Source organism: Vicia villosa, linkage group LG6 (assembly GCF_029867415.1).
Source record: "Vicia villosa cultivar HV-30 ecotype Madison, WI linkage group LG6, Vvil1.0, whole genome shotgun sequence".
NCBI classification, from domain to species: Eukaryota; Viridiplantae; Streptophyta; class Magnoliopsida; order Fabales; family Fabaceae; genus Vicia; species Vicia villosa.
Window position 1 is genome coordinate 647,127 of NC_081185.1, and position 12,973 is coordinate 660,099.

The 12,973-nt window shown below is 32.8% G+C and overlaps 2 protein-coding genes across 2 annotated transcripts; both read right to left on the reverse strand.

Annotated features, from left to right (window-relative positions):
* Nucleotides 1–434: 434 nt before the first annotated feature.
* On the reverse strand, nt 435–1,907 carry LOC131611094 (pollen-specific protein-like At4g18596). The gene is made up of 2 exons (XM_058883215.1): nt 1,574–1,907; nt 435–1,413 (listed from the first exon to the last, which is right to left on the reverse strand). The coding sequence occupies exons 1-2, from the start codon at nt 1,740–1,742 to the stop codon at nt 1,058–1,060; spliced, it is 525 nt and encodes a 174-aa protein (XP_058739198.1). The 5' UTR covers nt 1,743–1,907; the 3' UTR covers nt 435–1,057.
* A 1,359-nt stretch (nt 1,908–3,266) lies between these two features.
* Nucleotides 3,267–10,789, reverse strand: LOC131608695 (signal peptide peptidase-like 2). The gene is made up of 14 exons (XM_058880208.1): nt 10,481–10,789; nt 10,039–10,197; nt 9,813–9,924; nt 8,939–9,055; nt 7,552–7,709; nt 6,512–6,691; nt 6,092–6,126; nt 5,821–5,977; nt 5,007–5,060; nt 4,798–4,890; nt 4,453–4,595; nt 4,077–4,147; nt 3,776–3,859; nt 3,267–3,677 (listed from the first exon to the last, which is right to left on the reverse strand). The coding sequence occupies exons 1-14, from the start codon at nt 10,610–10,612 to the stop codon at nt 3,574–3,576; spliced, it is 1,599 nt and encodes a 532-aa protein (XP_058736191.1). The 5' UTR covers nt 10,613–10,789; the 3' UTR covers nt 3,267–3,573.
* Nucleotides 10,790–12,973: the final 2,184 nt, after the last annotated feature.

Consider the following 12,973-nt stretch of genomic DNA (forward strand, 5'->3'; position numbering starts at 1 on the left):
TTCCTTCATCAAGCTCCCGATCATTAATTAGATTTCGAATTTGATGTGTTTCCTTTGAGGCTCTAGCTACTTGTTGATCCACATTAGCGAACGTAGTCTTACTTCATATTTGTAACACTTTTTGCAATCTTTTAATTTTAGGAGAGACTTATGCATATTTTAAAATAATAGATGATGTCGATGTTACTTTAACATATTTAAGGTCAACATAATTTTCCCTCAATTTTAACATATTATTTTATATTAAAATGATTATAATAGTTTTTTTTTTAGTGTAATACGAGAGATGTCATATAAGACGAAACTAGTACAAAATGTTGCTACTTATATTCTTAGTTATAAACAAATTTTAAAAGAAAAAAAAAAAGTGATCCAAAAAAATTCTATAAAAAAAAACTTATCAAATTTTTTGCACATTTATTTGTTTTCTTCTTCATATAAAAGATGAAATCGTAGTCGTTCATATTCATATCAGCATACAAAAGGGCATTGTTTTATTAACAATCATATATAAAATAAATACATGAATTACATTATTACATTTCATAATAAAAATGATAAATAAAATTTATAAAATGGGACGTATATTTTACACAGCTATTAACTAACTAGGGGTATCACTATATAAATATTAAATAATTATCTCAAAATTAAAAATAAAAAAAAATTAAAAAATAAAAAGAAAATGAATAAAGGATAGATCAGAGACGAGAATGTGTGGTTTTGGCCTAGTAGAACATTGTGAGGGGGTCCCCTAAAATAAAAGGGGGTGTGAATGTGGTATGGGATAAGGATATTGAGAAAGATGAAGATAATAACCTCCTAACCCTAACTTGAATGGAAGACATCCAAGGAAAGAAATAATGGGAGGTGCTAAAATGAATTTTGACAAATTTTACTCTGGTTTACTAAAAAAATCTCACATTCTCAAAATTAAAATTACGATCGACACGTTATTTATAAATACACATTCGCTCCAATAGTATTTTTAAGTAAGACGAACTCATGAAAGTTCTCAAAATATCTAAAACAGACAATACCTCTGGAAAGCGCAGACTTAATTTGAGCATAAAGGAGCATTGATTATAGGTGGCTTGTAACTTAGGCTTCCTAGGCTGTATACACATAGGTTATTATCCTGTTTTGATATCTCACTATTTCTTGTGCTCTTTAAGAAAGGAACATTGCAAGAATAAGAAGATGATGATGTTCCTATCAAACTTGCTTCACATAGAGTTACAATCTCTGAATTACCACCATCCATAGAACTTTCACAGTTATCTCCATCAACTGATGGTATATCTAACTTGTATGCTCCATTTCTATCTGTTGTTCGGTTCACCGAAAAGTTTATCTGCTCGTTGCTTCGTGGCGAGCTCGCTCTAAATCTGCACTCTATATGAACCTCAACACCTGATATATAGATATAGATATCAGACACTGGCACGTAGATATCAGTAATGAATAAAAAAGTAAAAGTGATTGACGACAGTTACATGTCTTAGTTATTTTGTCAGTGTCACGTATCAGATACCAGACATGTCAAAAGATGAAGAAAGTACTTAGTAGTTACCTGACAAGAAGTAACTGTGTTTAGAGAAAGTTCCAGTTGAGCAAGTATCACAATAAACAACTCCTACAACACTGATAGTTGTTGTATTTGATGGATTTTGAGCAATGAGAACAAAGGGGTAACTGAGTAACAGAGATGTCAGAAGAAGGAAGAAACCAATTGGATCCATGTGGAATATTGGAATCAAACACTTCTACAAAATTAGCTGCTAGTGTATGTATATATCAGTTGTGGGGTTCGGTTTGAATCGGTTTTAAAATATTTAGAGATCCAATAAAATTCATTATCAGTTTTTAAGTTAATTTTAGATTGGTTTTAATATTTTTAGTTAGATAATCTTAGATGTGAAGCAATGTGACAATGCTAAGTGCAATAATTAATATATAGTATTAAGACTTTGTAGATGGAATGAACCCGTGAGTGTTCAGTGGTGGACCAACCACCCCCATATTGTTAAGAAAATATTTTATATAATTTTCACTACAAACAAAGACATGTGAAGAGAGAGTATTTTTGGCTTGGCATAATCTTGGTGGCAAAAAAAGGAGAGGTGTATTTGTATCAAAATATATAGATAGACAGATCAAACTCTTACTCATTATAGCTAGAGCTGTCAAAATGGGCTCGGCCCATTGGGCCGGCCCAAAAGCCCTACAATTTAGCGCGGGTCGGGCCACAAAATACCTTAAAAAAAGACGACCCTGTCTTTTTGGGCCAGCCCACCGGGCCTATGTTTTTTATGGGCCGGGCCAAGCGGGCTTCGGGCTGGCCCATTAAAAAAAAGATTTTGGTAAATTTTGGAGAAAAAAGATTGAGATAAGATATGATTTTATAAATGTGTTTTCAAGTCATAAAGAAAAGTTAAAGAGTATCAAGATATATTTTCAAAATGATGTGATCAAGGAAATGGTTGTGAGATGTAGAAAAAATTAGATAAGTATTGGTGATAATATTAAGTTACTTTATACTTTTACATGGATGATTTTGTGGTATTCATATATATATATATATATATATATATATATATATATTTGTGGATAAATATTTTAAACATCACTTATATACGTTTATGATGACTTTTTACTTATGTTGTATTGCATTTATCCATTACATCCTTTTTATAAAATTAAAATTATAATATTGAAATACGGACCGGACTGGCCCATCGGGCCGCACGGGCCTTTGAAAAATGGGCCGGGCTCATTTTATGTGGCCCATTTAGCAATTGGGCTGGGCCGGGCCAGCCCATTAAAACATGTTGGCCCACCGGGCCGAAGTGGGCTGGGCCGGGCCAGCCCATTTGACAGCTCTAATTATAGCCACGTATTTTGGTGCAACTTCAGTTTCATGTTGTGTAATGCAGAGCAAATGTTGTTCATAAAAGTACATTTCATGATTGATTGGACTTGATGGATCAGTTGAGCAAATCTTGTATTTGGGGATTTGCCGCAATTACAGGACATGTTTGATATCACGGTAAATTTGTCAAAATTACAGTAAGTCGTTGCTAACCGATTTGAATTTTGTAAAACATCGATTCTAACAACTAATACAATATCTCTGGAACTAAAAATTAGTACCTCAAAGATGATAATATCATAAATCAAACAACTTGTTTAGCAAAAAAAAAAAACAACTTAGAAAGTCATACAGCTTTTTTAACAAATAGCATTTGATTTAGGTAGTTCAGGGGTATAGTAAAAACCTAACAAGACTAAATGTGTATTGTATCACTTTTATACTTGTAAGGTGCATGCATAAATAATGATCAAATTTTAGTTGCACGCCGAATTGACAAATAATAAATAAAACGTTCGTTTTGAGTTGTCAAAGTTCTTCTGTTTTTTGTTCTTTTTACAAGAGAACTACGACGATGGAGTACAACGATAGTTATGGAGCCTGTACACCCAGTGTTTGTGCTAACCACTGCATTTATTTTGGACCATTGAGCTGTGATCATTTCAATTTCAACTCTCAAAGAATGTGCTATAGTTAACAACTTAAACTTCGGAATATGAAGGCTCGGTGGACAAGGACGAGTCTGTGCCGTAATCCCAAAGGCTCTTCAGCTCACCTCGTATAAGTCCAAGTACGATAATGACGCCTGTTGATTTAATCAAATGAAATAATGACCCGACGTGAGAGCGAAAACAATGATAACGCAAACAACTTCAGATATAATTTCGACCAAAAATTAGTTACCTAGAGTGCATGGAACAAGGTAGAGGAGTGCAGGTTGTCCATTTCCGTCCATCAGATATAGCCCCAAATATGTGAAAACGAGGCCTGAAATGTAAAAGGACACTCATGATATTCGAGAATAATGATACTAATCTATATCACAAGTTTAAATATTATTACCAACTCTAATCAGCCAATGCATGAATAAAGCCAAGAAATACTTGGCCTTAATGTACATGAGGTAAAAAATAAGCAGCAATTTTGATGAAGGAGAAAATTATAAATTAATTAATCAATACTAAAACAGAACAAAAGAACTTACCAATGCCATAGCCAACTATCATCCAAAGAAAATATCCATTTAATGCTCCCTTTTTATTATCTTTGTCAAATCTAGACAATCAAAAACGAAGCATCATATCAGACCATGCAAAACCTTCTTTCATACAAAGTGGAAGTGAGCATCAATCTTCTTCAATGAAATACAATATTAGAGGAAAAATGCATAGCAGTTTGATTCTCACACCAGTAAAATTGTTTCAACTTTCAACAGATTTCACAACAAAATATCATTGGAAAAATATACACTATTGACTGAAAGCTATGTGTACATCTTTTTCGACTGAGCTATATGTAAATCTAAAACTCTGTAAATCTTGCAATTACATTTGAAATTTAGAAAATAGGAAATTTGGTACCTCTGAGAAAAGCAAACAAGCAAACCAGGAAAGATAATATCTCCAAATCCAATCATGTCGTAACCACCCCATGGATCAAAAAGACGAGGAAATTTCAAAAGCATAGGAATTGCTTCACCACCAGCCTTGTCACCTCGAGCAACCTGTAAAAGAAGACTCGTCATATACGATTGAGACAAATATATAAGACAATACAATTTTCTTATATTATAACACTATGCTAAAAGGATACTTTGTCCTCTGACTACATTTTCTAGTTTCTCCTCACTTTCTACCAAAATTTCCTTTTTATCAAGTAAATAAAAGTGAAGAGCTAAAGTATTACTTGTACAGGTGAACACTTACTGCAATCATGACACTTTCATGGAATATCAGCGGAGATATGAACACCCAAAAGATGTCGTAGGCAAAGGCAGAAGATAGGAGTACAGTCGCAACCTATTAAATTAGATGAATAAGAAAATGATAATAATTGTAATTTATGACATACAGAACAAATTAAGAAAGGGAAAAATGGTTAATTAATTGTAGATATGAAAAATCCATTTCGGTACCTTAATATTGGGTAATTGAGCCAACTGCAAGACTGTTATCATCAAACAGATTCCCTGTTAAGAACAAAAAATACATTAAGTGAACAGCTATCAGTCAAGGATCAATCACAGTTAATCATAGGTTAACGTTCTCAAACATACTAGATAGCAAACCAACTTCCAGTGCAATACTTCAGGAAGCTCAACAGGAATCAACCAAGATCCCAATGTCGTATTTGGCCCATGTGTGCAGACTCATACACAGATATTATTTAATGATTTTGACAATAATAAACTTGATAAATATGTGTATGGAAAAGGAAATAATGGTCAAAAGATTTCCAGTTTATTAAACTAATGAATCTCAGCTCATGTAATCAGGTGGTTAAAAATGTTAAAACTTCAAAGAACAGTGGATGAGGAACCAGTTGTTAAATCAATTAGAAAATTAAAAGATGAGCTATAAAATTTGTTAAACCATGAATTCCTGTAGTGAAACTTTTCTAAATATGCAGACCAGTAAGTGCTAGTGTTTATACACTTTTTGTAATTTCAGCTTAGGTTATGTGGAAGTGTAATAGGACACGTTCACATATTTATGAGTACTAGGAAAATCTACTACAGAAACCATTGCAAACTTCTACTCTAGTTTATCATACAAAGCTTCTAGCTTCCTCTCAACATCAAATGACAGACAGTATTCACAAACAACATTTAAGAAAGGGAATTGACTTTCGTCTGCTAAGCGTCTGAAGTCTGAACAAAGTAAGGTTCAATTTAGACACTGGTGATAACAGAAAGACCTATCATGAAGGTACTAGAATATGAAACTTACAAGAATGTCTTGGCCAATCCACGAATAAGATTCATGTCGAGTAGCAGCCCAGAAGACAGCGAATGCCACACAGAATAAAAACACTAACAGCGAGAAAACAGAAATCTCTCCAAATAGAGGTACATTCACAGTTTTCTGACCACAATTTTGCCATTTCCTGTTCACATCAGAATTGGTAAGAAAAAATAAATGATTGAGAAAATTAATAGAACGCTAGGCATGCAGAGAGAACACTGATTTCCTTTTCTGTCCAGAGAGAGATTGGCCGTACCTTAAAGTGAGGCTTGTAATACAAGTGTGCATCCCCTGAAAATGAATTCAAACTTATATTAATTGAAGAGGAAATTAAAGCTTTTGATTGTGTATGTTGATGAAAATGATGGGTGATAATATTGATATCTTTGGTCTTAAAGTCTTTCACACAGACACTGCCACTCTCTTCCTCTCCTATTCTTTCCTTCATGCAACTTATGTATGAAATCAACAAGGTTAATTTAGTATATATGATTAGTAAATGTCAAATACTTGGAACTGCTAATAGTCTAATAAAAATTCAGTTTATATACAGAAATTTGAATCATGCATGATAGGGAACTAATACCGTCTCTCTTCATGCTTACTATGAAATATGACCTTTTGTTAATTTGCAATAATGGGAATAAAAACCATGGAAATGAATGAATTACATTACCTGAACACCAGAAATGCAGAAAAGTACAATGAGCACCCACATAAACCATGCTGACATGAAGAAGAACAACAGAACAAGAAAGGTAGATGCTGCTATGACAAATACCGCAGCAGCCTTTGAATTAATCTTAAGAACTTCCTTATCATAACCACCTCTTGCTGCTCCAGCATTTCGAGATTCCTAGCAAAAGATTAAGAAGACGTATATGTAAAAAGCTATGCATTTGAAGATATGTTAAAAACAAACTTCAATAATTTTGTATTAGTTAACAAAATGGTAGGAAGAATACATGATCATTTACTATAGTGTACAATTTATAATAGTAAATGAAATTAAAAGCGGTTGTAAGAAAGAAGTTCAAAGATAATCATAAAAGGAAATGTAGGTAATAGACGTGCAAAAGAAATTCAAATATAATCATAAAAGGAAATGTAGGTAATAGACGTGCAAACTATGTTAAAAACAAACTTCAATAATTTTGTATTAGTTAACAAAATGGTAGGAAGAATACATGATCATTTACTATAGTGTACAATTTATAATAGTAAATGAAATTAAAAGCGGTTGTAAGAAAGAAGTTCAAAGATAATCATAAAAGGAAATGTAGGTAATAGACGTGCAAAAGAAATTCAAATATAATCATAAAAGGAAATGTAGGTAATAGACCTGCAAACTATGTTAAAAACAAACTTCAATAATTTTGTATTAGTTAACAAAATGGTAGGAAGAATACATGATCATTTACTATAGTGTACAATTTATAATAGTAAATGAAATTAAAAGCGGTTGTAAGAAAGAAGTTCAAAGATAATCATAAAAGGAAATGTAGGTAATAGACGTGCAAAAGAAATTCAAATATAATCATAAAAGGAAATGTAGGTAATAGACGTGCAAACATCAGTGTGTCTAATACATTTTCCATCTCAGCATTAACAAAAGCATGTCCCCACTTCCAAAAAGTGCTTACTCAAGGCATCATCAACAGGCATTTAAGTACATATCATAAACTTTAAGGCAGACAAAGGGTTAAAAGGAAAAACCTTGGGAAACAATTCATTATAGCGTTCACCGGACTTCTTAGGAGTAGTTAGATCTGACCATAGTGAAGCACATACAAGTGTTCCAACAGCCACCAACCACAAAAATGCAACTGAGAAGTCTACAAGTGGTCGAGGAGGTGCATATAACAAAACTTCCACTGCAATATACAATGCCAAATTAACCATATGTAGACCATGTGGAAAATAAACCTGACATCTAAGATAAATATGCATTTTATCGATAAAGCTGACCAAAATTTTCTCATCTCGCTTGTTCAAAGGATACATGAAAATGCTAAGGTCCAGTTATGAGTTTGCATGAGAGGGAGACGTGGTGGAATTTCCAGTCAATGCTTTAAAACCACATGGTGATGTAAATTACCTATTTTTCTCTTGTGCTAGATCAGTTTGAAATTTCAATCCATGATACCATGATGCTTTATTTTTGCTATCCGTAATTAATTCAAGTTACAAGTGAATTTAACACAATATATCCAAATTATAATCCAACTCTTAATATAAAACTCTACGCAATTGATTTTGAGTGAATTGATTATGTAAACTTGATTCTGGATAAAAGTGAGTTTAAGGTTAAGTAATTTATGTTTGGAGAAATTCTTGCAAAAGTGAGTTGAACAATAAATTCCAGTGTAAAAATCACGTTTGATTAAAAGCTACAAATCCTAGCTTCAAGTAGAATCAATTCTTGAAAGCTTAATCAATTCTGCTCGAGATGAACCAAACACGTCAAAATCAATTCTAGGCGTCCAGAATTAATTCTAGATGCCTGAAACGTGAAACCAAATATAGAGACATAAGCTCCCTGCTGCACCTCGTTTTGTACAACAGTAGTGCACCAAGGCCTTATCCAATTTGGTAGGTTTTGAGCAAGGATTAATATGCACCATTGGCTTCAATCACAAACCATAAGTTTTAATAAAACCAGTTCGACAACCATCTAGATTAAAGTCTTTCTCAATGGTTTTTCTACTTTGTTTTTGTAAGTCTTACTAATCTATTATGCTATCTTCTATTTGATTCGTTTTTCTTATTTGAAGGCTCAAAAGATCTTATTCTCAATTACCACATTGCCTCAAGAGAAGAGAGATTTATAATTTTCTCTTTAATAAGTCCTAAGCCAGCTATGGGTGGGGGAATAAACTCTTCTACAACTACTACAACCAAGGAGAAATAATATTGCTGCGCACAAGTGGCAATAGTTTAAGTGTCATCATAGGACTCATAGGCATGTTTACTAGAGCCAAAAAAGATTTGCATCTAATATGCATATGACAATGCTTAACTGATATACAATCCTTAAATCTTTGCCAAAGACAATTATAGTAATAATAGTAGAAATAGAAGCTCTAAAAATTGAAGCACACACCTCTCTTTCCATATACTAAAGATGCATTGAGAGCTTCTCCTGCTGATTTTGTTATCATCACAACAGGAATTGTAACATTCGCCTCAGTGCTGTTGGAGCAAACCATCTCAGCAAGATCTGAGAAAAATAAGTAAATAGTTGGATGTCAGACAAAATACTATGACATAAAATTATTGACTATACATAGCAGATAAAAGAACTGTGAATAGTTCATTAATTGCATGAAAGCAACATTTCTATTAGTCAATCATAATGCAAAAACATTTAGAATATTTATTTGACCAAACGTGTTTCTTTGGCTTCAGACTCCAACATATGACACCGTATGTCATATAGTTTCCATTTCTATATTAGTTTTTCTCTCTCTTCAAATCAGGCCAGCAATTATTCTTGATGTATTCTAAACGGTGTCCGACATATGATGTTGGTTTTGTGTCACAATAGCAGGTCTCTTAATTGTTAGTGCAAAAGCAAGATGAGATTTCACTATATTTATGCTTGCCTTACTACTTCCACTTCATCTTTCCCGTCTATTGACAATGCGTTGGATTTTAATATACACGAACATGCTAGAGTCTTATGTTAAGGAAATGACGTTAGCAAATGTTTGGTTACGCGTCAAAACTATAATTATCACATATCAATTTTAGTTCTAACACGATTTTGTGAAGTCAAATACTCTAGCTTCTCTGTCACCGCCAAAACAAACGCACCATTATACTACAATTACTCGCTCCCTTTTTTACACATATTAAGCGAACCAAATAAGTTGTTACTTTCTATACCATTATTTACTTTTTCCCTATAATACTTACAAAAAGAGGAAGTAAACAATAAAGGAATAAAACATAACATAAGAAGCATTGAAACGAACCCTCTTCATTATTAATAATCAAAACACCAGTAGCACCTCCAGACTGTGCAAATGTAGCTTTAACTTGAAAATCACAACCACCACGAATACACAGAGCAACCGAGTCAAACAACTGCAAAATAAGAAACAATTAACACACTCAGAACAGTCATTATTAAGCTTATCCAAATTGATAACTAAAACAAAACAAAACAAAACAAAACAAAAAAATAAAATAGAAAAGAACCTTTGAAGTTAAAGGAGAACAACAATCACTAGGATTAGATAAAACAGCCGAAGTCCTAACACTATTTTCCGCCTTTTCCGGCAACGAAGAACCAAATCTCGCAGTCATACCACTATGAGTAAGTCCTTTCTCACCATCTGCCCAGTTTTCCACCTTAACCTGCAATTAAATTAAATTAAAATTATCTATGAAACACACACACCGGAAACACAACACCAACACCAACACCAACGGCATTGACACGTCCACACCGGTAAATATTTGAAAAAATAAATAAATTAAACGTAATCTCAGATATCGTGTTAATTTCGAATCCTGACACGTCTTTTTTCAGAGACATCGGTACTACACAACGGATAAAATTATAATAAAGTCAAGATCCATCAAATTAGGTAAAAATCAATTAGAATTGTAATCGGAATATGAAAATTGAAGTAGTTACCAATTGGAAGGGGTTATTGCAGGATTCGGACTTAGGAGCTCTTTCATCATCGCGCATCACATCATCGGAGGCAGATGCAGTGAGAAACAGCATGAGCAATAACAGGACGCGGGAAGAAGAAGATGACGCCATTGTTACGTGATGTGATGCTTTTCTTCTCTTGAATCTCTTACATGGAAAAGAATGAAATGAAAAAAATTGGAAAGAGTAGTTAGTTACTGCTACTGGTATTCTTCATCTTCACTCCTCTTTGTTTAACTCTCCACTAATTAATTAATTAATTAATTTAATTAACCGCTGGGTTGTTAATTACAACTCGGCGTGTGACTCGTTGTAAAACTATAGTATGCGTGTACTAACATTTTTGGTTTTAATTTCTTGAGTGTGGATGGGAACTAGGTTTTTTTGTTTTTTAGGAAAGGAATGTAAAATTTAAGTACTAGTTTCATTTAAATAACTGTATTTGGAAAGGAAATAGGACAAAAAGTTTTTTTTTTGATGAACATATATAGTAAATTAAAGGTAGTGCATCGACTCTCATCCAATAAAAATTTATTAATTTGTCGTGTTATTAACATTTTTTTTAAAATAAGTGTTGATTTGGCGGGAATATATGTTGTTGATTGATTGATAGTTTAAAATTATTTTACATTGTTGATGTGTATGTTTTTCTCTTTTTTATAAATTGTGTAGAAGTTGGAGGAAAAATATTAGTAAAAAGTTTTTTGTATATAATTTTATTTTTATATAGTTTTAGACTTTCTTTAAAATGTGTAAATACAAAGTGGACAAGGCGAGGCCTAACTGATTATAAGTCGGATATCCTATAATCATATTGTAAGAAGAGGAGGCGTCAGTAACCAGATACATGACATTAATCTCCTTGGCATACTCATACGCCCTAAAGGTTATCCTTAGCATTATGTAGCCTTTCACTTGCGCTTGCTCCCCAGATAATCTAACTAACGATCTCTTGAAGGATTTTAAGTCATCTGAGTCTAGGCAAAGCCTCTCAAACACGTCCTATTAGAGGATATTTACGGAGCTTTCTTGGTCATATGGGCCACATTGAAGTTGTGGAAAAGGAAGTGAAAGAAGACAGAGAGAAGATAAAAGAATAGATCAAAGCTGAAATGAAAGCAATTGAAGCGAGAGTCATGGTCGAAGTCGATACTTTGAAAGGTGTTATTAAATACATTCACAGTTCCGCTTTTATTTTCAACATTTATATTCTTGTTGTTGCTCTCACTCCTGATCCTATAATTGTTGTTCCCACTTCTAATCATGCGGATCACTTACCATGATTTATATGCATTGCATGACATAACCTTTACATTTTGTTAGTTATTGTTATTTTGATACCATCTGATATTGTCTTGGATGTTGTTTGACATTATATATTTTGGTTATGTATCTTGTGGCAAGTTTTTAACCATGTTTTCTTGGTATCTCTGTATGATTTATATATAATATATCTCTTTTATCTTGATTACTTTTTGAAATTGTGTTGCTTGCGGTAGTTTTTATCGTATGCGATTTATGTGGTGCTTTAGTTCGCTAGTGTGGCATTTTTTTATTTTTGGCTTTTAGGTTGGATTTGACTGTTTGCGTGTTCTTTTTTATGTTCTCTTTTTTATATTTGTCAAAAGGGGGGTTATCAAGATATTATCGATATTCATGTGTATTAAGGATTTGATGCAGGGGCCGTTAGAGCTCAATTAACATATTGTACGCTCATCTATAGTGCGCTAAGAAAATTCACCAGATTTAATTTTTTTTCAAATTCCAAATAAACTCTCAAATCAAATTGATCAACAATAATATCTCCAAATTTGTCAAACATAAATAACGGGGAAACTGAAATTGCAATCACGTTATCATATGGTATCGTTTTCTTTGTTGTCATGCTATTGTCAATTTGTGTGTATGTGTTATTGAGTATTCACGTATTTGTAATTTTCTCGTTATTTAAATATTTATGTATTTGTATCTCTCTCGCATTTGAGTAGTACTATATTCACTTTCGTTATTTAGCATTGTACCATTAAGATCCATCATTATTCAATAAATTAGAATGTTGATCAATGATTCTTTTTAAGCCTAACAAGTGTTGGGTGTGAATATGGAAATAGAAAATAGTCTAGAAGGGAGTGAATAGACTTTTAAAATATCAAATCAACTGATTCTTCAAATAAGAATAATCGGAAGTTTTTTAGAGTTTGCACGCAGAAGTTTGTAGAGCGAAAATGTGAAATTATACTCAATTGGCAATTATTCAGTAGCAAGTCAAATCACTTTACAAATATTGCAATGTTTAGACGAAGAAACACAACGTATGCAATTGAATCAATTGAATAAGTCACGAGATGTGATTACACAATCAACCAACAAGGAGAATTCTAAAAGCAGCATATTGCTCATATTTTAATCACCACTAAATCCCTTAATAAGTTTCCAATTCCAACAAAACCTAAGTTTATCAATTAAATTTCT

What these genes read in the sequence shown, in the direction of transcription:
- LOC131611094 (XM_058883215.1), bottom strand. Translation starts at nt 1,742, where the DNA reads ATGGATCCAATTGGTTTCTTCCTTCTTCTGACATCTCTGTTACTCAGT. An exon ending in ACACAGTTACTTCTTGTCAG is followed by an intron (nt 1,414 to 1,573) that starts GTAACTACTAAG and finishes TCTATATATCAG; the next exon opens with GTGTTGAGGTTCATATAGAG.
- LOC131608695 (XM_058880208.1), bottom strand. Translation starts at nt 10,612, where the DNA reads ATGGCGTCATCTTCTTCTTCCCGCGTCCTGTTATTGCTCATGCTGTTT. An exon ending in ATGAAAGTGTCATGATTGCA is followed by an intron (nt 4,596 to 4,797) that starts GTAAGTGTTCAC and finishes CTTCTTTTACAG; the next exon opens with GTTGCTCGAGGTGACAAGGC. An exon ending in CCTTGTTCCATGCACTCTAG is followed by an intron (nt 3,678 to 3,775) that starts GTAACTAATTTT and finishes TTAAATCAACAG; the next exon opens with GCGTCATTATCGTACTTGGA.